General features: G+C 35.8%; 2 protein-coding genes across 2 annotated transcripts in view; one reads left to right on the top strand and one right to left on the bottom strand.

The window, feature by feature from the left end:
• Positions 1-5,428, bottom strand: part of LOC149775286 (uncharacterized) — a 47,159-nt gene extending 41,731 nt beyond the window's left edge. The window contains exons 1-2 of the mRNA XM_089943011.1: positions 5,208-5,428; positions 281-1,282 (exon numbers count right to left, since the gene is read on the bottom strand). The gene's annotated coding sequence lies outside the window, so the exon portion shown is untranslated. The remainder of the gene's footprint in view (positions 1-280; positions 1,283-5,207) is intronic.
• Positions 5,429-11,928: 6,500 nt separating this feature from the next.
• LOC149775285 (uncharacterized) lies at positions 11,929-20,011 on the top strand. Its single transcript, XM_089943903.1, has 6 exons — positions 11,929-12,026; positions 13,706-13,760; positions 14,613-14,746; positions 15,418-15,582; positions 16,246-16,292; positions 19,905-20,011. Exons 2-6 carry the CDS (start codon positions 13,714-13,716, stop codon positions 19,938-19,940), a joined length of 429 nt encoding a protein of 142 aa, XP_089800029.1. The 5' UTR covers positions 11,929-12,026; positions 13,706-13,713; the 3' UTR covers positions 19,941-20,011.
• Positions 20,012-24,600: the final 4,589 nt, after the last annotated feature.

Genomic DNA, 24,600 nt, shown 5'->3' with positions numbered 1-24,600 from the left:
GATAGAATTTAGTGAGTTAGAATGACTTGGTCAACACTTATCTGGCCTTACCAATTTTGCTATTTCTAGGCGTATTACCTCATTTTATACAGGGGTTCAATCCTTGCTAAAGACGGGATAGTATTTATTTGCAGCATTAGGGCGAGTAAGTTCGTACTCCCTTGATATACGTGGCGTGAAAGTTGCTTTGGTTTATCGTTCATTTCTGGCACAGTTTCAAGTGTTGGGCATGTCCTTGCAAATTTATTATATGCTGAGAAGTCAACGACTTCTTTCTTACCTTTCTCGTACCAAATTGTGTCCACTTCACTGTAATTAATTTGCTTGTACTTCTTTCTCTTCTTCCCAATGGCGCCATGGTTCTTATCTGAACTGGAATTGTCGTGGTCACTACTGCAACCGTCACTCGCTTTACTTAAGAAGTCCACAATTGAAAGTGGGTCTCCTATCGTAAACTGACTTGATGATCCTACATTTTCGGCATAAGTCAGCAGATGATATGGACACTGGTGTTGGTACTATTTCGGACTATTTATGTTCTAGTTCCAAAGACGTTTCCGTACTTTTGTCCATTTTATATGCAAACTTCACATACTTTCTGGTTTCTATTCCATCAGCGTCTTTGTCTTCCATAATAGCATCTGTGATTTTGGCTTTTGTCATTGGGATACTCGTTTTCTTAGTTTTTAGAGTCATTTTCTTCCTCCAAATCGGTTCGAAGTCAGTCACAGTTCCGCTATCTACTATCTTCCTAACAGTTTCTATGTCAATGTCAATACATAAATCACGTTTCGTTAGCTTACTCAGTGAATCAGATGAAGTACAGGAAGTGCGTCTCGAGAGCTCGGGTAAGATGAGAGGTCCTGGAGAGCGGACGGATTTCTGTGGACTCGAGATGTCGTTCGACTCAAGGTATTTATACTCTGAAAAATCAAACATGACCGCTGAAATTTACTATCTAGGTTTAAATCATATTCAGATTTATCAGTCTGTACACCTATACTCCGACAGTCTCGAAATGTACGTTTATATCTAAATGGAACGTCAGGAAGTTAGCACACTTAGTAGCGAAATGCCCCACGGTTGATTTTATGGAAGTTCCACAGTGTCTGGCGATGAAGTAAATGTTTGTCTACTGGACAGTAGATAAGAACTCTCTGTAGACGGTTTCAGCTGCGTTCGGGAGGCTCACTGGATAAGCTAGCTTCCATATAAAACCTGTTGTTTAACGTTGGCAGAAGAGGGGTGGTTCTATTTACACCTTGCATTATTCTACTGGGATCTGAAAGGAATAGAGGTCTACATTAATCTTCTTATATTTTTAGTAGAGCCATCAACTTTGTTGTTAGGGCAGCAACATCATAGTGTGTCTTAAAAAGAGATGAATTATGTTTGATTTATTATATGCGATCTTGCACGATGTAGATAGAAACTGTGTTAATGATCTGCAAACTATGTCCCCATGGTCAAAGTTATTATGTTATAGCCTGAAAAGAAAGGTTACAGGAACATGTTATACAAATGGACGATAAAATAAGCAATTACAAACACAAAAGCTGCTTAACGATCAACGCGTAACTAATACCTACTTCAGTTTGCCTACATCGCACCTGCTCGTGTAACTGACCTCCTTTAAATACAGAATTGAGCAAGGTCAACTGTAAGGGCTAAAGGTGGAGCGGTAAGCAACTGGCAAGTTAAGAGAAAATACGACTAAGTTAAATACACCATCCCACTGGACTTCCGGTTAGAATGTAAAATATATACATGAAATTAGTGTTAGAAATTCACACCTATATATCAATCAGACATGAAACTACTAATCCCTGGAACAGGGATCCACGCTTTGCGGGAAGTAAAAGGCGTTGATTTCACCGGGTATACTACGAGGCTCTAAGCAAGGTAGGAAGGCTTCTGGGGGAGCCAATGAAAACCATAAACGTAGTGTACGAACTTAAAGTACACCAACACTTGGGGAACTTCCTTCTACTTAGGAACTATTATTATAGAATTACTAATACTAATCCTTTTACCCCTCTTCTCGTTCTCCCCGCCCACCCCCCACCCCTTTTTCTTTGTTTAAAACTCTTTTTACTCTTTTGGATACTGTTCCTGTTATTTGGCTAGCTTAGCTTTAAGCAGAAAAGAGACGCATTTGTACTCAAACTATATGAAGCAATATATAAACATACTTTTTATTTTACTACTAATGCTTTACTTTTTGCAAACACCTTGGCAACTGCGGCTTGATGTTAAATTCATTAAAAAATAAACAACAAGAAAACCTCGGTCCACACACACACACATACATACATACATACATACATGACTGGACAGGGATCATGGGGTACGACATATCCAAAATTTAAAAATATAAAGACGTAGAGAAACCTATCCAACAAAAGCAACTATGTAAATAAATTTTATTTCAAAATTCTTTTAGATTTTTTTTAAAACTGAAAAACAACACACAATTTCCAAGGGTGATACATGAAAACACAACTCTTTTAAATGTGTCGTAAAAGCCGGGGGGTGGGGGGTGGGGGACACACACAAGGCTAATAGCTTATCATAGCTAGAGATCGAAGGAGTGCCCACAAATAAAATGGATACCACACTATATGCAATTTTATATAGAGTGACACAAATATCACCTAGTTTGTTCGTTTTGTTGTCCCTGGAGAATAGATCAGTAGAACAAATTGAAGTTATCCATAATATAAAATGAATCTCTGCACCGATATTAGTTACTATTTAATTGTTTTAATGAAAACAATATTAGGAGAAGAAAAAAATCTGGGAGAGTCTACTATGTCAGAAATGAAGATTATTAATTATCTATCTCTTTTGTAGACAGTCGTATGCACAATGTTGTGGATACGAAACGTTCTCTGAAACACAAAATATTACTTGGCCTTCTAAAATCAGTAATCATTTTCTTTCAGACACTAAGAGCATCGGGCAGCCTCTTTCTAAATGAAAATTATTCAATTACTCTCTCTCTCTCTCTCTCTCTCTCTCTCATCGGGCTTGCATCCAAACATCCATCTAACCATACATAAAGGCCATATACAACGGCTGTTATATATACTTAAATATCACACAAGCATTAAGTTCATGATTTTACGTTTTGGGCCAATCATATTTCGCCGTTTACCTATGTACCGCTTAGACGGGATGATAGCTTCATGAACTGAACAATATCTCATGAGTAAAACAAGCCATATATTATCGTCTTGTGCCTTCAAAGACGGAAATATCAGACGGAGTTTGAGGGTAAGCGTGGAACGAAGTTTTTGGAAGTTACTTACCTTGAATCTTTTATAGCATGATAGACTGTGTACTTTGCTAGAATGGGTCATCGTGATACTCAGGAAAATTTGTCACTAGGCACAAATTTTTTTCCCTTCAGGTTATTGCTTTTTTTTAAGTTAAGCTCGCATTGAGCGCCTGTGCTGAAAGCTTCCGTTTAGTATGAAAGTCTCAGACGATAACTGTGTTAGGGCCCCCTGGTCACAATCAGGTATGAAATTATAAATCAATGAATGAATTGACTAAGTTCTGTGCAATTTTGAATTCATTTCTGTTTTTTGTTTTTTAATGCGTTAGGATGGTACAAAAAACGGGGAGGTATATTACGACTTTAGTACATATTTGACAGTTGCAGTCTGAGTCAGTCTCGGTGTGGTCGTTTCTGTTTTAAATTTGCAAATAAAAGTTTGCACGGTATGTACATCGATTATCTGAAGGCTTGGATTAAATAAATCAAATGGTTTGCCACGGTTTTCATATGATCTGAGTTAACCATGGTCAATCTAAGTTTAACAGTTATATATCATGATAGGCCTAAAAGTGTTAGCCCATTTTTCAAGACATCTATGTTGTTCAGTGCCAGACTCCAAGGACGTCGCAGACGGTGAGGAGGTTACGGAAATGACTGTCCTATTTTTGAACCATAAAAGTATAGATTGAGATACGCAGAAAATTATCCATCTTAAAAGTAAAATGCTATGAAATCACTCGCATAAAAGCTAGCAGGGAGGTTAACTGATAGGTAATGTATGGCATAACAGTTTATCTACTATTCCCTATCTTAGGTAGGGAATGGCCGTGGGAAACAAAACATCTGGCGGTCACGGTCCTTGGTCACTTTCGACAATGTATACCATAATATTCTAACTTTGGATCAGAACGGCGTCTTTACAATTCAAGAGTTTGTAGATCTTACAACGTGTTCCATTGAAGTCCTTTGAACACAAAACTATAATTCATCCTAACATTCTGAGTACAAATTCCTGTACGACGCATCATTTCATGATTCAATAACTGATTGCTGAACTATCTATCAGTAGTAATGTATAAAATGGCTGCCATACGTGGACTATATTATGTGTCACTAAAGTTTTGCGTGTACAGGAAATATTTGTTAAGGAATCTTTTCTTTCCCTCAAAAATGACAGTAGCAGATTTGAGAACCTTAAAATGGGTGTTCAAAAGCTATGTGAATGCAAAGAATAAGCTATATCAAGCACTCCAATGTCTACAGTCCAATAAAGGTCTACACTCCAATAAAGGTCTACACTCCACACTCCAATAAAGGTCTACACTCCAATAAAAGTCTATACTCCACTAAAGTTCTACAATCCAGTCAAAGTCTATTGAACATATATAAACTAAGATGTGTGTTCTCCCAACCAATTGTTGTGCAAAAACATAAACCGTTCCCAACAATCATTCTGGTCTGGCATATAAACCAATGTCAGCAATGATTTATTTGCAAACCATGTTTTGTCAAAACCAGAATGGCATAAAACTTCACTTCACTGTCTTCTTAAATGTCATATTTATAACATTTAATTACAGAAATTACGTGCTTCTCTTAAGCGTAAAAATCTCCCAGCTGATTTGCATTTTCTTCTGATCGTGATAGGAAAAATAATATTGGAGCAAAACTGGAAATGATTTAAATTAGTTTAGATTACGTCTGGGACGATACTATTGACTCACGATAAGATACATATCACGACATTTTGCTGTACTACAAAGTAGAAGTTTGACTTTAAGAAATATCATTTGCTCTACAAATCCACCTGCTATATATCTGAAATAAATGTATTTCCATGAATGATAAAAAAATGCAAATGTTAGATTGTTACATATAGCGTAAACAGACTTCATATATAGACTTTAGTTAAATGTACATGTACCTGTTTGCACGTGCAAGTGACAGAACTATTTATTTTTAAATTCAGCTGAAAACGTCGAATAGTCTGTATTGTCCATGTGATTCATGAGTCCCCCAGAGTGTCACTGGAATCCATGCTCAGTCACTGGAATCCATGCTCAGTCACTGGAATCCATGGTCACCCTCATACACAAAAGCGGACTTAACACTTAGCGTTTTATCTCTTAGTCGTTCTGCGGTAGGATCGTGTTGGTATCTTTGAATGCACAATACTGGTGATCTTACAGTTTATTTCATGATAGGCATCACGCACGTTACGCATGCGCATTGGAAGCATGCAAGCTTATTTGCATGATAACAAATCAGGCATATCTGTACGGAATCCCCCGAATCTCTCTCTCTCTCTCTCTCTCTCTCTCTCTCTCTCTCTCACACACACACACACACACACGCCTCTTTTTTGGCTTGAGTCTTGTGTATATTACTATAATTAGATTCCCTTCTGAAGGAAAATCAGTCTAGTTCTTTACTAATCATCTGCCCGTCTGGAGTTAACGGGGACGAATATGTTATTTCTCGCGCTTTGACACGATTCTCTGCAAGGTAAAAAGCCAATCCTAAAGGGTGTTCTGAACCAACGAAACGCAAAAAGGTTCACATGTAATGTTTTTTGCCTTCGGTTACATCATTGTTACTGGGTAAAATATATTTGAATCACTATTCCAAGTGGACCTGATGATTGTGGTTCATGCAGATGTCAAAGGACACCGCTTACAAAAAATCATTGACGTCATGAGTATTTATAGGTATATGTTATGCAGCATTAATAGTGTAAAGAGAGCAGCAATTGAGGAAGTTGTCTAGCAATACTAACGTGATCACGTGCACACACGCTTGTACACCCACACACACATGTAATTAAAAATCATAAAGTAGTACGGATGGATACTTTCGACATGAAATCTATCCTGATATTCAACCAATCAAGCGCCGCTGACTCTATTTTTATCCTTATAGACCTTTGTCTTTGATACCGAAAAAAATCATTTAGCCTGCCGTTTTATATATTTATAGCCAATCACCTATTGAAAAGTACTCGCAAGATTTTCCATGATTCAGTTTGAGAAATTCCACGATGACGAAATTAGGCACTTTTAAGTCAAGATGAAGGATGATACCTAAGTAAACCACGTTTTCCCCTACCGGAATTGAGCGTCATACCTGTTGTAGCACGTATGTAGAAATTATCAGGATGGCCTATTAGGAAGGTATAGGAAAATGCAGCAGTTGAGGAAGTGGTCCTGCAATATTCTCGTGATCATGCGTATACTAAGAGTGTTTTAATAGTAAATAATACATGACAGCATGATTGAACAGTAATTTGAAATGATCAGTGAATAAGTTCATTTCTTGTACATGGACTAAAAGAACCACACCATTTTCTTTAAAATTTAGCTAGTGTCTCAGCACTGTCACACCTGTCCTACTTACCATTAGCAGTACTTGCACATACTCAGAGACATCATAAACACATTGTTGATGCCGTACCTGACCAGAAATGCAGCTTTCCTGCGCACAGCCAGCATAGTTAGAAATGATTCAGAGATGAATGACGCCACCCTCAGCAAAATATAAATAACCAACCACATTCCATCTATGATGACATAAATACTACTACTACTAATGATAATTATTATTATTATTATTATTAGTAGTAGTAGTAGTAGTAGTAGTAGTATATTATCGGCTGTAGTCGGATCAGCAGCAGAAGATTAACTTTGCTTACGTTCATCAAAAGTAAACCCATTATATTATTTGTTCTGTACTAATATAACCGTTCCTCTACAGCAAAGCATTAGATATGTTTCAGCTACCACATTTTCCCCCAGTTTCAACTAGAGTTAAGGTCCAATAGTGGTTTGCAGTGTTATCGGTTGCCAGCTGACAATAGCTTTTATCCATGCAAATTGTTTTAGAATATAAATATTTAAACTTCGTTTTTTGACTAGTTGCCATATATTATGGTTATTATAGTCGTAATAACGAAAATAACAGCTATTATTCATAATATCATGGTTATTCCTTAAAGAAATGTTTGCACGTTCATTGTTGCCAAGATGATGTTCTGGGGTCAAGAGGTTTATAGCCAGTCACAGGAGGCATAATTTTAAATGTTGGGTTGGGTTTTGTTTTTCCATGAAGTTTTTGTTTTTCAGGAAATGGATTTGAAAGGGAAGAACATTTTGGACATACGATTTTCAGCGTTCTTCACAAATTCAAATTCGCTGAGGTGCTCAAAAATATTTTTAATATTTAGATTTCATCCTCTTATTTGCGATTAATTTAGTTATTGGAACCTTAATTGTCAATGAATGTTTACAAAAAAGATAAAAAGAATAGTAATTTTCTCACGATGCGGGGGCGAGTATGATATAACCCTATTAGTAGATACTCATTCTACAAAATATGAAATGTTACTGGAGAGGTGAATGGGGTTCTGAAGCAAGGTTTTCTTCTCAGTCAAGTAGTAGAAGAGGAGTGCCCGTACTATTCAAGAATACATTCAAATATGAAATATTGAAAGAAAGAAAATGTCTGGGGGGAAATTACAAATCAGATCATTCTCCTGTTTCCATTACCTTTAAATTCACTGACCAAATAAGAGGGAAAGGTATATGGAAATTTAATAATTACCTTTTAAATGACCCTGAATTTATAGATATCCATAAATATTGTATATCGGCTACAGTTGATCAATATACGATGCATAATGGTAATTTCAAGCATGATGCAACAAATTTCAACATTAGTGATCAAATGCTTTGGGAAGTTTTGAAATTAATCATATGAAAAAAAAGGAATCGCTTACTTCTCTTTTCAAAAATATAGATTAAAGAAACAGTGAGGGAGAGAAAGATTGAGTGTAAGTTAAAATGGTTATATTGATAATGAAAATCCAAAAGATAATGTCGAGGAGATTGGCAAATTGGAAGCAAATTTGAAACTTCTCCAGGAAGAAAAAGTTAAAGACACGATCTTAAGAGCAAAACGTAAGATGGAAAGTGGAGGATGAGGAGAGAAGCTGCTTTGTAACCTTGTGATATGGCATTAAACTGTGAAATTGGCACCGAAGCTTATCATCAATGATGGAAGTGAATTAGAAAATCTGAATGACATTTCAATAGAACATAAATCCCTTTACAAAAACATTTATTCCACTAGAAATACCTAACTCAATAACTCATTTATATACCGTTTTTGAATCTACAAAGCCCTTTATTCGCAAGATATCTGCAAATGAGAAAGAAACACTTGAAGGCCCTCTAGCTTATGAAAGAATGTCTATACGCACTGAAACAAATTTAGAATGGCAAGTGACCTAGCTTAGATGGTTTTACTGTCTAGGTTTATACATTTTTTGTGGAATGAACTGTGACCTTTTTAGGTTAGAACCTTACATTTTGCATATGAAGGCAATAGTCTATGAGTTATACAAAAACTAGGAGTTAGCATCCGTATTCCTGAAGAAGAAAAATCAACATTTTACGTCTAGAAAAAATTGGCGACCTATCTCTTTCTTGAATGGTGATCTAAAAATTGCATCATCTAATGTTCACAGAGTAAATAACCACAGATAATAAGTGAAACACAATTGGTGTTTTGAAGGGTCTATATATAAGTGACTTACACGCCTCATTTTTTGTTTATTTGTTAAACAGAGGAAGATGACATCCCTGCACTTTTAGTTCTTCTTGACCTCGAAAAAGCTTTTGTTTCAGTAGAATGATCTTTTATGGAAAAGTCTTTAGAATTTTTCTGTTTTGGTCCATTTATCCTGAAATGATTTCAACTTTTTATCATGATATATCAAGCTATGTACTAAATAATGCACACTACTCAGCTTTCCCTATACAGCATGGGATCAGAAAAGGTGATCCCCTTCTCCCGTATATATTCTGCAAAAATGGATTTGATTAAATTTAGGTCCTCTCTTAGAGACATGTGTCATATTGAGTTAGATTTAACAGAAAATGACATCTTGTTTGGAATTAGAAATGCACCAGAAGTATTATCATTATTATTATTATTATTATCCCGTGCAGTGCGTGCTCAGCCATTTAGCAACGTCATCGTCAGCAACGTGCAGAACCTGCAGTTCACCGGGGAACTTTGTCAGTGGACAGTTGTTCACAATGTGAGACATGGGCTGAAGAGCTCCACAGCAACAGGAAGAGTTAGCGTCTTTGCCTCTTCTGACAAGATTGACTGTCCTGTCCGAAAACGGTTCAGTGTGGTCCACAGATGACGAGCAAGATTGAAGCTAGGAGGGCAGACAGATGGCTCAACTACGAGGGAGTAGTTTACAACATCTGTTGAAGACCACTCAACACTCCATGCCGAAATAGCTGTCGTATCCTCCGGTAACGGACCTAAACCAGACTGATCGTCTCGAAGTCAAGCGTGCTGCTGGATGTAAGGTGATGTCCATGTAAAATGGAAGGGATTTCACTGGCATAGACCTTAGCTAACACTTTTGCCGTTGCTTCCTGGCGACGAAGATATGGAGGAGGAATATTGCTTAGTATTGTCAACTATGGTAAAGGAGTAGGACGTAGTGTTGCAGAGGTTATGCATATTGTTGTGTTGAGCTGGACGTTTATTAACTTAGTGTGGGATGATCGAGCCCAGACAGGAGCGCAATACTCGGCTGTCGAATAAAAGAGGGCCAGTGCTGTTGTCTTGAGTATCTAAGCACTAGCGCCCCAGGTTGAGCCAGCCAGTTTGCGGAGAAGGTTGTTTCGAGTGCTAAGTTTTGCTGCAGTTTTCTTCAGGTGGTTGTAGAATGTCCGTGATCTGTCCAGAGACGCACCTAGGTATATTGGTGTCGGGATGTGTATTATTTGCTGCCCACTGAGGAGGATGCAAAGCTCACGGTTCACATTTGCATTGTTAAGAGGGAAGACGCTAGAGACTGTCTTTGATTAGCTTGTCTGTAGATGAAATTTCTTGAATAAGTCCGTCATATCCTCCAGGTCCTTGTTCAGTACCCCCCTCAAGCTCAGCAAATGAGCGACTCTGGGTCCCGAGAGCAATATCATCTGCATGCATTAACTTGCGTGACTGTGTTACAGGTAAGTTATTGATATAGACATTGAACAAACTTGGCGAAAGAACAGACCCTTGTGGCAGTCTATTAGTCTGACGCCTCCCCGACCTGCAGCTCTCTCTGATGTTCACTCTGAAACGCCTGTTGCCAAGGAACAGTTCAATAGTCTCAACTATCCAGCGCGGAAATACTCTGGAAATTTTCAATAGCAGCCCTGAATGCCAGGCCGTGTCATATGCCGCTGTTAGATCTAGATAAACAACTCCAGTTTTAAGATTCCTCTGAAACCCGTTTTCAACAAATGTAGTCAGGGCAAGGACTTGATCGCAAGTGCTACGGCCATGCCTGAAGCCTGTCTGCTCAACGATTATGATATTCTCCAAGTCAGGACCATTTCTTTGGAGAATCAGGAGCTCCAGTACTTAAACAGGCTGATAACAAGGAGATTGGCCGATAACTCGCCGCACTGACGGGATCTTTGCCAGGCATTGGTATTGCAATAATCTTTGCTTGATACCGCAAAGTCGGCATGCACTTTTCCCTAACAACCCGGGTGTAAAATGCAGCAAGCCATTATTTCGCCTTCGGTCCAAGATGTTTCAGGAACTCAGGCAAGATATTGTCATATCCTGCTGTTTTGCCTGATTTATTGATGCAGCATAGCACCGTTTCAAGTTCTGTTGTTGAAAATGTCTCTGGAGTATTGTGATCTAGTTCATCTGACTTCGGACGGCAGTCATCTCATACTTGACATCGGTGTTGTTTCTCCAGAGGTGCTTTTGCCACTTGTACTAAGTGGCTAGCTACAGCAGTTGACTTGACAACAGAGTGAGCTTGAACTGGTGGTTGCTGAATGGTGCCAAGTCTTCGAAGCATGCTCCAGCTGGAGCTCGTAAAAGTTAAGTGATGCTGTAGTTTCCTCACAGCGAGTGCGCCTGGCAGTGTCCAGGGAATCGATCAGGTGATCTGCTATGGCATCAGAATTGAAAATTATTAATGAAAACTTAACTCTATATAAAAACGTACACATATACTTGTAGAACTAAAAATTGCATTCCGAATGTTGTAGCTTGCATGGAATAAATCCAACATTATAAAACATATATAATTATATTCTACTTGCATGTACTCCTCGGGAGAGCAGAACAAATTAAATCAGCTAAAAGGATCAGAAATGCCTCTTACAGAATAATTGACTTGACACAGGTTCGCAATACTTTTCTATAAAGTAGTACTCAGTGGTTGAACGTATAAAATTATGCTGAAAAATAATTACAAATTTTACATAGATAATTAACCGCATGTTAAATGTTCAGGAAAAGAGTTGGGATGAAAGATGCCATCGTGATAAATACAAAATAATCTTTTTTTTTATTTAACTTACTAAGAGGATGAAATTATGGCGAAATATTTCAGCTGTTGTCGGTACTATCGCATTTTTTGAGGTGAAAAATGCAAGGAACGCTTGCTGTTTGCTTTAGTTGTTGATGCATGTGTACTGATGGTTGATTTGTGAACCTTAGTGTCGAAATTCAACGTATTATTTTAGAAAGCAAAGAGGGGGAAGGGCTTGATTATATATGCTATTACCAAACTAGGTACAAATTCTTATCCATTTAGTCACGTTCGATTGGGAACGTCACACAGATAACCGCTCTCGGGGCTATATATATATATCGTTGAAAAGTATCAAACTCTCGTAGCTGTCTGATATTTGGTTCTTGTTAAGCTCAGGTAATGATTTTTAACTAGTGTAACATTCTGACTATTTCATTTTATTATTTTGTTTTCACTCCATTCTAACATAAGTATTACCTTTTGCTCATATATTAATTAACACGAAATAATTATTGTCATGCGAGTAAAGCAAAAACAGTTTTGTCAGTTTAAACAGGAGCACGGAATATAAATCAGAATTAATTATAAGCAAATATTGCATGCTTAAATCTTTTCGTTTTTGTTACACTCAATCATCAAATTTAATTGTTTTGGCGGAAATTCTGGATTTAAAATGTCTTTGAAACTTTAATGCCCGAATGTATCTCGTAACATGTCATTTTCAATGAACAGAGGAAATCAAAACCATAATTCAAAAGTCTACATGCTCGAAAGTATTATGTTTAAATTAGTATTTTCGGATCGAACTAAGAAGAAAAAACTGTGACGGTAATTTTTCATACATGTATAAAATATGTGTTGAAGTTTTTGGAAAAGATGGCTATGACATCCCAAGTGTACATTCGGGTCTCAGCCAGAGGTACAATCTGGTCAATCTCTCCAGAAAAGATGCAATTATCTATTTCATTATACACAATGGTCCATCAGTCTTGTGCAATAGGAACATGTCCAGACGATCGGAGGGTGTTCATTTTTTAACATTAAGTATATCTCTGATGAAGAATCAAACAGTGCGTGGAAAAGGAAGTTCTTATCTACGCGTGCAGATGTCATGTCAATGGACAATTTGCATGATGTTGTTATCTGCAGCATACATGACGAAAATGGGGATTACATAATTTGCCGACGATTATTTGGAAATTGCCATTGAAATCGTGTGGCCATATACCAGTTCAACACGAAGATTTATTGTCCGACGCCAGCTTTACTTTAGGAATGAAAATGAATCTCATCCTGCTCAACTCTTGACCCCCCAAGACAGTCAACAGATTTCAATTCGCCAAATAGCTTACAAACGAAACTATCTTAATACACCCACCCCCTCTAACTCACCAGCCAGACTAGTATGTTGTAAAGATTCGCATATTTATATTGTTTCTCTTTAATATCCATATATTATTAAACTCCATAAAGGAAGACGTGTACTCTATTTTGACTAAGTACCGAGAGTTAGGGACCACTATTTAATAATCAGAATACGAAAAAAAATTCCTTTATCTCGAGATAAAATAAATCCAACATAATATGACGGATTTAGATAGTTCATATAAAAGAGCAAGAGCACGTTTTCTCAAGCTATTTGAGGGTCACGTATTTCCCAAAAAACATAAAGTCCTCGGAAACGTAAATGGGCGGCCCGTGACGTTACTGATATTTTGCTTCAGCAATAACATTATAATGATGATGGTTGGACGATGATAATAATGATGATGATAGCAAAATCAACCTGCAATTATCTTGTGCTGATTATTCGACTTGTCCTTCAATACTTTCGTAATGCCGTGGTGATGTTTAGTCTCCACTATAATGATTGTTGACTAGTAGCTATGGGGGATACAAGGATGTAACGCGATGACGTCACGTCTTTCCTAACGAGCCCACTGTTCCAGAACCCTGACGATTATACACATTCTACAAGAGGAGGTTTTAAATTGGTATCGACTGCTGCCAATGTAAAACTGGCAGTACCAAACAGAAGATGTAGTTTTACAAAGATTATACTTTGTGTATTTCAGACGTGAAGATGATTACGTACTTCCTGTTGGCAATTGTAATTGAGGCAGCTCTTGGGTAAAAGCAAACTTATTGAAATTTTATAATATATTCTTTAAAAATACATACATACATACATACATACATACATACATACATACATACATACATACATGGATGATTGAATGAAGTCATACATTCATGTATATAATTACAGACAGACATAAACACAATGTACATGATCGCATGGAAGTAACATCTTCCTGAACCAAGCTGGACTTCGTCAAGGGTTTTGAGTGATGATCAGTGTAAGCAGAGTAAGGGAGCTAGCGGGTGGCGTTAACATTTGTCGCACGATGATACACCCATCGAATTATTCAAATATTTTACTGATTATATATATATATATATATATATATATATATATATATATATATATATATATATATATATATATATATATATATATATATATATCCCTGAATCAGCTACGATTTGGTCAAAGCCTTGAGAGATCAGTGTAGGGTGGAGGTAAAGGAAGTGATAATATTTGTCGCGCAAGGGTCAAACCTCCGAACTTGTATTGAGTCACCTAGATGTTGGTACCACACAAAATTGTTTAAATTCTTAGAAACATTTACAAATAAGAAAAACAAATTGCCGAAGGATAATTCCTTTTTGTATGTGCGAAATTTAAATTATATGAATATGCTTCCGGTGTGATATCTGATCTTTTGTTTGTCGCGCCCAAATTCCATTTTTTTGCTCAAAACAGTATGGAGAAATATGGGCCATGCTCACGTAGTTAATATGCCAGCAGATACATAGTCGAGGACGCACGAGTTTTAAGGGAAGGGAAGGGGTGGGGTGGGGCTAGGAAACGGGTAATTCGTGTCAGTCTAGTTGACTGTAAAATTTAATCATCTTTAGGGCAAACAACACTCATGGGCTGACCGTCGATCAGATAACATCGCTAGTAATGCTAGATATGGATGACAATCATGACGGACATGTTAGCGAGGGTGAACTGATGCTGGAGCTTGTTTTTAGATGGGACCAAAACTGTAAGCCAGTCTTTACACTAACGATGCCACTAAACTTAATAAGATATCATTTCAGCAGTACGTTAGTTTTCATTCTTGGTATGTTTAAAATATTCAATACTATTGAGTAGGTTTCCGCTCCTTTAACTCTAGCGCTTTTGTGACGTGAGCCGAACTCGAACAAATGAAATCGACAAACTGATTAAGTACATAGTTTTTATGTGTTTCAAAACCTTCTAGTTTAAAAAAGAAATACATTTACGTAATTAATCATTGATCATGCATGAATTACGACTCTACATGGTTGACTGTTTGTAAACGCTTGCCAAACACACGGGGAAAGACTTTGAACCGTCGAGCTCAACAATTTCCCTCCTGTTCCGGCAAACGTTTGCACAGAGCAAACTGTGCATTGGTATTTATGTATATTTATCACAGATTGGATGGCACATTAGAAATGTATAAATCTAGATCACAAAACCTCTGTGAAAGCGATGTTCTATTTATATTTTATCTGTAAGATTAAGAGAGCTTAATAATCGCAAAATGATTTTTTCAGAAATAGCTAAGGATCATATTTGCTTAATTTAGCTATCACATTAATCTCACATGAAGTACAAAGAAAGCTTCAGTCTCTTGCGTTATTCTTTTTTGTTGATGTTTTCTAAGAAAAACAAATGTTATGATTACAGTTGATCTGCAGGTGTCTGAAGCAGAATTTATCAACTTCTGGTCACAGACGTACCATGACGATCATGCAACTACCGCTGCTTTCTTCTATGACTTAGACTTCAACCACGATCATCACCTGACTACTGATGACATTAGCCACCATCTGGCAGTTTTGGATCCAAACGGTATGTACAACTGTGTCGCTGTAACCACCAAATGTCAACTCTATAGACAGGACGGCTCCAAGTATGGCATGTAGGGGGAGAAGGGTGTGTAAACAAGTAGGCAAGTAGTGTGCTAAATGGAACCCCTGGTTTCTGCATTTAAGTGTTTTCATGGCATAATTTTAACCTCCGAACTGTAGCAGGCATCCTCGTTGCCTACATCTACTCCTGGTATCATAAAGGTAAGTAAACTTGTGTCATTTTAATCACCATTTAGCCCAGTATCAGGCGGTAAGTAAACTATTGTTGTTGTGATTTGACTTTCTCTTCAAATTATAAACGTCATAGAAATAGGACACACACCACATTGATCACCACGTAATGTATAATTTGATCCTTGTTGGTATCTCTGCGATTTTAGCTACTTACCTTCGGCTCTTTCGGATAGATTTTCTTTTCTTTATAAACGTTTTCGTAGGGTTCAATTTCAGGAAGAAACTAATCATAAATAAAGTAGGAGTTTTGAATATTGCTAGCATATTCTATGTCATTATTAAATTCGCGTCTTGTTAATCGATATATTTGCTTCTTTTGAGCAACCTTTTAAGGACATTCAAATTTTAATTATTAAGCATGTATCAGCATAACTCATTTTAACTGTAAACAAATTTCTTTCATACGCAGGTGATAAACAGGTGTCAGAGGCGGAGTTTAGACAGTTCATGCATCTTGTGAGTATAATCAATGTTATACATTTAAGACATTAACTTGTGAATATAGTCAACATCGTAAATTTTAAGACATTACCTTGTGAATATAGTCAATATCTTACATTTAAGACATTACCTTGTGAATATGGTCAATATCGTACATTTAAGACACTACCTTGTGGGTATAGTCAATAGCGAACTTTTAAGATTTACCTTGTGAATATAGTCAACATCGTACATTTTAAGACATTACCTTGTGAATATAGTCAATATCGTACATTTAAGACATTACCTTGTGAATATGGTCAATATTGTACATTTAAAACATTACCTTGTGAATATAGTCAATATCGTACATTTAAGACATTACGTTGTGAATATAGTCAATATTGTACATTTAAGACATTACCTTGTAGGTATAGTCAATATCTTACATTTGAGAATTACTTTGTGAATATAGTCAATAACGTACATTAAAATATTATACTGTCTATTTTAAGCTATTCCAATTTATTAGGCCAACGCTTTCATCCACAAAGTAAAAGTGTTTCATAAGTATCACGAGAATATCCATTATTAATCAACACAAAGAGCTTTGTTAATATGAAAAAATAAATTTATTTGCCAACTACCAATTTAACCAACAATTAAAATTTGCAGGTAAAGACCCCCCTCCCCATAAATAAATAAATATATTCACTATAAAAACTGAACAATTTGCATAATAAAACAACATTTTCGTCCTAAGAAACTGTATTTTTCTACAGTAGTTTCCATAATGTGCCTTGATTATAACAACTAAGTTTGTCCTGTAAGGAATTAATCAACATATGAATTCATTTAGTTCGAAACCGATGCTGGCTTAGTGTAGGTATGTACAAGGACCGACTGATCTGGTCAAGACGTTAAACGTATCAAAGAGTAATTTAACATTCGCATGTTTTACACTTCGCACATATATTTCTGAACTAGCTAAGGTAGGAACATTTGGTATTTTAAGATAACCGCGTGATAGATTTGTCAAGTTTTATCCCAGAATGAGGCTGAAGGTAATCTGGAGGTATATTGATTCATATGAGTATACTGATTACACCCATAGTGGTAGATCTGCGTGTTTACAATCTAGAAATCCTGTCATGGTTTACTTTATTATTAATATGGACTCGAAAGCACCATCGGATCGAACAGCCCATAAAAACACTCTTATGATCCAGTTCTGACCAAATCAAGTTTCTGGTTTCCGCGTGATCGTCTATTTATTGCGTTGGCGTAGGATCAAGTGAAAAGCACGTAGGGTCAAGTGGAAAGCATGTCCAAAAGTACATTTTAGGGATACATGTTATATCACGGAAGGCGTAGATTAATAAACAGCCTTTTATATTGAAACGTGTTCAGGATTTATGGTATCTTTACGATCATTGAATCGTATTTTGTGTAGCAATTACAAACCTGATGAAATTTCCTTGTTTATAGAAGCAACTTTTATCTAAATCAATCCAATTTTAATACATTTCAATATGTTTCTATTTTAGAGTGTATTTACCATTTTAGATTTAAATACTAGTGTTCTGAAATATCTTGTACATAAAGTACAGAGTGGCATCACATATCTTGTTGTCTTCACACTGGTCTGGAAAAACGGTTTGATTCTGTTGTCCTGTCCGTCCCCTGCGTACATATGTGTGTGTGCTATTGCAAGTAACTCTATCGGTATCTATACGTGCGTGCTTAATATTTTCTCAAACTTTGTCTTAGATAGATACCTCAAACTTTGTCTCAGATAGATACCTCAGACTTTGTCTTAGATAGATACCTCAAACTTTGTCTCAGATAGATACCTCAAACTTTGTCTCAGATAGATACCTTAAACTTTGTCTCAGATAGATACCTCAAACTTTGTTTTAGATACCTTAGACTTTGTCTTAGATAGATGCCTCAGACTTTGTCTTAAATAGATACCTCAAACTTTGTCTTAAATAGATACCTCAAACTTTGTCTTAGATAGATACCTCAGACTTTGTCTTAGATAGATACCTCAGACTTTGTCTCAGATAGATACCTCAAACTTTGTCTCAGATAGATACCTCAAACTTTGTTTTAGATACCTTAGACTTTGTCTTAGATAGATGCCTCAAACTTTGTCTTAGATAGATACCTCAAACTTTGTCTCAGATAGATACCTCAGACTTTGTCTTAGATAGATACCTCAAACTTTGTCTCAGATAGATACCTCAAACTTTGTCTCAGATAGATACCTTAAACTTTGTCTTAGATAGATGCCTCAAACTTTGTCTTAAATAGATACCTCAGACTTTGTCTTAGATAGATGCCTCAAACTTTGTCTTAAATAGATACCTCAGACTTTGTCTTAGATAGATACCTCAAACTTTGTCTCAGATAGATACCTCAAACTTTGTCTCAGATAGATACCTCAAACTTTGTTTTAGATACCTTAGACTTTGTCTTAGATAGATGCCTCAAACTTTGTCTTAGATAGATACCTCAAACTTTGTCTCAGATAGATACCTCAGACTTTGTCTTAGATAGATACCTCAAACTTTGTCTCAGATAGATACCTCAAACTTTGTCTCAGATAGATACCTTAAACTTTGTCTTAGATAGATGCCTCAGACTTTGTCTTAAATAGATACCTCAAACTTTGTCTTAGATAGATACCTCAAACTTTGTCTTAGATAGATACCTCAAACTTTGAAAACTATAGGGGCATTGTAATTTGATGTATAGAAGAGTCTAAACGTATTACTAAATCTTCGGCAATTAGGACTGGGTGCGAAAGAAGGGTCATTTTTACGAGAGGGAAATGAATACAACAACCATTTTATTTGGGGGAGAGGGTCATTCGATATTCTCTAATGTCACATTCTTGTGTCTCCTTTGGCATGCCTTGACGGACTAAAAAATAATTTTAAATAGGACAACGATGGATTTACGACTTTTTGAACCTTTCCAGACATTATTGTATGGAGCAAGCAAAACATTAAAAAGTGAGACATAAATATAATTACGAACTCCTAAATATTTACTAATTCATTAACTACGCTGTGATATAAGTGGATCCACATAAAAATTATATAACATAACAACAAAATGATATATACCAAATTAGATCCGCATGCATGTTTTACTGTGAGAAGGATTAAAAAGAAACAATTGTGCAAAATTCGATAAAAGCTTGCCTCAAAACGTGCATGTTAATTTTAAGACTTTTGAATAATCGGTTATAAATGCAGCTAAATTGCCTTTATATGAATAAGATAAGATAGGAATTACAGTCGTTTTTCGGTTATAAAAATTATAAAAATCATGAAATTGCGAATATTGGACGCTCAGATCTCCGTCACATAATACACCTATGAATCAGGGTCAACACTGTTCGTTCCACGAGTTCAAAACAAACGACGTGGACCTTGCTCTGTTGAAGCATTATAAGCAGGTAGATCAGTTGTACGCTATTGTATCTGGATGAGCGTTATATCCTGATCCTTACGATACTCTCCGTTCTGAGCGTAGTTCCCAGAGAAAGAACTTCATGTCCTATAAATGTGCCTCCGGGAAAATGACTCTGTGTCATACTGTACTATAAACAAATAATCATTTATTTTCTCTTTTCAGATGCATCCGGAGGGTAACTTCCAAGGACAGGGATAGTGAAATTAATGACTTCATGCATCCTTATTTGTCAATCACGTACATACATTAAAAACCAATAGGGCGTGAGATTTCTCTATTTGTTTTATGATTTTCTTACAAGAAGAGTCATCTAAACTGAATTGGCCAAGGAATCTGCTACACTACCACGAAGTAAAGAGATGAGGAACAGGTAAACAGGGATGATTCATCCCTTCAGCGATTACATGATCAAAAAAGGTTATCAGCTTTGCTACGCGCCCCCTCCCCCCAAAAAATAATAAAAAAATAAATAAAAAAAATTGCAAAGTGCCATCCTATCGGGAGCATAAATAATTATATTTGGATAAGAGATAAACACATCATAAGTGCGATGGACAGGTTTTAGTGAGTAAGAATGACTTGGCCGTCACTTTTCTGGACTAGCAATGTGGTATTTCTACGTGTAAAGCCCCCTCTGCAACCGCCAACCTTTTTCATAATGGTTCCATCCTTGCTAAATACGGGATATTAGTTATCTGCAGCATTAGGGCGTACAAGTTATTGTACTCCCCTGATATACCTGACGTGAAAGTTGTTTTGGGTTTACTGCTCAGTTCTGGCACAGTTTCGAGTGTTAGGCATGTCCTTCCAAAGTTATCTTACACCGGTAAATCAGTGACTTCTTCGTCACCTGCAATTTTAACGAACCAAATTCTGTCCGCTTCTTTGTAATTAATTTCCTTGTATTTCTTTCTCTTCTTCCCAAATTCGTCACCGTTCTTATCTAAACAGAGTGAGCAGATGACATGGACCCTGGTGTTGGTACTATTTCGGACTCTTTCTGTTCTAGTAGTAGTAGGTGAATAGCAAGTTTCTGGCTCAACGACATCTAAGAAGCTCAAAAGAAATAAAAAGTTTTTTTTTTACTACTGATTTTATCACATATCAAAGACTTTTGGCTAAACGACTGTTTTGAGCTTTAATGATATCCATGATCCAGAAACTATCAGAGTTATGGCAAAACCCCAATAAAAAGTGTTGGATTTAATCTGACAAACATATATTTTAAACGATTTGAATCGATTAAATCCACCTCACGATATACTGGGATAGACCTTGGTATAATAAGCAATTGTATTAAAAACGTTAAATATCATCTGTCATCTGTCAAGTTATTAAACTCACCACCAGCGCTTGCAGCGCTGTTAACTAGCTCAACTAACGATGATGCCATAAACTGTACGCTGTCGACGAAGCGTAATTTCACCTAAAGTGACAGACATATATTTTTCAAAATTATTTGGGATGCACTTGATTACGTTATGAAGTTTTAAGCGAGATACTATTTCGGGGTCACCAAAAGCTTCAACAAAAACATGACTGTCATAACCACGAAAATATGTAAAATGACAGAAAAAACATTTGGAGCATGAAGATTACAACCATCATGAGCAGCTGTACGATATTGTCCTCTCAAATGACAATGATCACGAACTTTTACTGAGTCGTTCGTAAATACTTTTTCGCAGATATGACAGAATTTTGCTTCGTTGTAATCATATTTTTGTTGAGCTGTAATTTTTCTCTTTCTTTAAACAAAATATATTATCAACTTAACTAATCAACTGCTTTAGTAACCAAACAGCCGGACTAGGACTGCTACAAATTTGTTGCATTCGAAACAATTTAATCGGCTTCGATACATTTGGATTAACACAACAAACTACCTTATACGCAGCTCCACATGGAATATGGTTTTAAATTTTTCTTGCATTTGACATATTATGATTATTTTCTACGCCATGTACTGGAGAAAGTATACACTCAAAATCGGCGTAAATGATAAACGGAATCTTTAGTTTATGATTATAATTTTTAAACCGAAGAACTTTTTCTTTTTTATTTGGCATTGTAATTCGCTGCACATTAGTACAGTACTGTAGATGCTCTTGTAATTTTTCATTATCAAAGCAACCATGTAAACAGCAATAACAAAAATAATTTTCGTTTTCATCTTTAATATATTGTCGACCAACAAGTCCATTAAAGGTTTTGATCCACACATAATGATTTTTATAAAACAGCAGGTTTATTGTTGATTGCAAAGCTGTTTCAGAAATATATATAGGATAAATGTTTTCACGTCATCAAGACCAAATACTTTAACAGAAATGGATTTCCCAGAAATCTGATTTTGATTTTTGAATGTTGGTATTTGATTTTTTCAACGGGAAACCTAATTCCGGTAAAATTTAATCTTGTAACGTAACTTAAATATTTTTCAACGCGATGAGCACTTTTTGTTTTGGAAACATTGCGGACAGAATAGCCCATTGAAAACAGTTGTTATCCGAGTTTTTAACGTTGATGCAGCATTTTTTATTTTTTATTTTTTGTGGTAGATCTATATAAGAACTACCACGTAGTACATTATATTTCATCGTGTGAAATAAAACGTCTGATATTGCCTCAAATTTCCAGCCCAAACCTTATACAGTATATTCTTCTATTATTTAAATTTATTTCTATATACATTTCAGCAGCGAGCAATGAAATATTAGTTCCATGTAAAACTCGCCTAGACTTTGCTGTGATAAATGGATAGGCTATTTCTTCATCAACATGATCTTCGAAAAAATTAAATTTTGAAAATAATACTTGAGATTGTACCATAATTTTCATTTCGTTATGTTTTTCAAGTTCACGTTTTACAGTTGGTTCTAGCAGGTGAAAAAGATTTGTTGATGTAGCTACTTTTGTTGCCGAATCGCGAAGCGATATGCTAATAAGACTCCTTTTTGCAATATCATGTAACTTCAGTATTGTTATGTACAATTTGTTTATTTAATTACAGCATTCTTTTTAAAAACAATTGAACATAAAAATTATTTATAAAATAAATGACAAAAGCAAACGAACAAGAGTAGTATTATGTACATCTTAACTATTACCTATACGCTGCCAATATGTTAGGATCAGGGATACATATCATTATTTTACCATATCGTTAGCCCTAACTAAACTAGGGATAAAAACAACAGCGGGTTATACAATTGATGTAAAATCTAAAGGAGATGAAAATCTGACGGAAATGTTAAAGAAAGATTTGAATTGTAGCTTGTTTTGTGGAGAAATTCCATAAGCACAACGCGCATAACATATTAACAGCGAAACTGATGCAGTAACATAACGCGAAACTGATGAAATAACATCATGCGAAACTGATGAAGTAATCGCAGTATGATACGATAAAATATATGGAAAACCAGCATATAGTCGATATAATGTTAAATATCATATCACAAAAATATCCTAAAATTTAATTTTACCGCGATAGAAAATCAATCATTTTGGCAGTTGATAAAATCATTCTTAAATGTTAATATTTATGCCTTAACGTCAAGGCAGAAAAATATCAAATTCTATTTTATATTGTCAAAATATTTAATCTGCTGAGCACTTCCAACAATCGTCGAAAATATTTTATTTCATTATGTAAGCCTGTAACATGCAAATCCATGCAACAAAAATACGACGATATTTATCAAAACATTATTACTCTGCTTTAATCCAACTATTAAATTGATCACTATAAATGTGTCATTTTACAAAGCTTTTATTACCACGTTTTTTGATTACTAGTTCTATAACAATAAATCTTGATCAGTTGTTTTTTTAAATTCTTGTTCGTATAAACTACTAATTATAGGTTATCCTAATAAATCTTTTAACGCATATGGTACAGATATTGTTAAGAGCACTTTATTAACGAAAAATACTTGTTCCAACCAATTTGGAGTAAATCCTTTTTCAAATACCTGTTTGCTAAAGAAATTCGAACTAGATCTCCGACTTTAAATTTATGCCTTCGGTACATATTTTCGCTTGCGAGTATAGACTTCTTTATTGCGTCGTTTGGTAACATTGAAAGTCGTTTATGTTTTGTGTTATTATATTCATTAATAATTTGCGGAAGATCCTCAATATATATGTTTGTGTTTTAGCTGTCAAATGTTTGTGGAGTTTTTCGTTTAATATACGATTAAATCGTTCAACAATACCAATTTTTCCCTCATTTCCAGAAACATATTTTTATGTTGTTTTTCTCCAAGAATTGCTCACATTTGTTATTTAAAAAACTCTGCTCCATGACCAGCCCAAATTTTATTTGGTTTTCTTTCAGATTTAACAATAATTTGTCTTAGAAATGTAGTTCGGTGGCAAGACGCTCTGCCTCTTTTTGAAGTGGGTCTCTACCGAGACGAGACTTTCCAAGTCGAGACTCTCCGAGTCCAAGTCTATATTTGCACCCAATTAATCCTTGAACAAATTTTTTGTAAAATCGTTCTCTAAGACTTGTTGGTTTCATATCATGAAGTTCATTTAACATTATTTTATGACAATCATGCTTGTCCCTCGACTCATTTGGCAAGGCGTCACGGTAACAAATATCATGTCGCATTGCTATTCAATCAACTTGATTATAAGGTTCTTGTCCCGGAATCGGGTTATCACTTTCATCAAGTTGTTAATCAGGCGGATTATACGGACCAGTGTATTTAAGTCCTGGTAATGTCCAGCCATGACTAGGTAATGGTAACTTACCGATTAATGTATGTGCCCGATCTATCATTAAAATCTTGCATATTAACTACGCAAGAACCACTAGTGAAAGAGTCACTAAGTTCATCTTTAAAAA

This window comes from Sinohyriopsis cumingii, chromosome 19 (assembly GCF_028554795.1).
Source record: "Sinohyriopsis cumingii isolate HCF-2022 chromosome 19, ASM2855479v2, whole genome shotgun sequence".
In the NCBI taxonomy this organism is placed as follows: Eukaryota; Metazoa; Mollusca; class Bivalvia; order Unionida; family Unionidae; genus Sinohyriopsis; species Sinohyriopsis cumingii.
Note: the sequence above shows the minus strand (reverse complement) of the source record. Positions and strands in the feature narration are given on the sequence as shown.

Bases quoted from the DNA above. Each gene is read 5' to 3' on its own strand.
- LOC149775285 (XM_089943903.1), top strand. From the start codon at position 13,714: ATGATTACGTACTTCCTGTTGGCAATTGTAATTGAGGCAGCTCTTGG. The intron at 15,583-16,245 runs GTATGTACAACT...TTTCATACGCAG, and splicing joins GGCAGTTTTGGATCCAAACG to GTGATAAACAGGTGTCAGAG. The intron at 16,293-19,904 runs GTGAGTATAATC...TTCTCTTTTCAG, and splicing joins TTAGACAGTTCATGCATCTT to ATGCATCCGGAGGGTAACTT.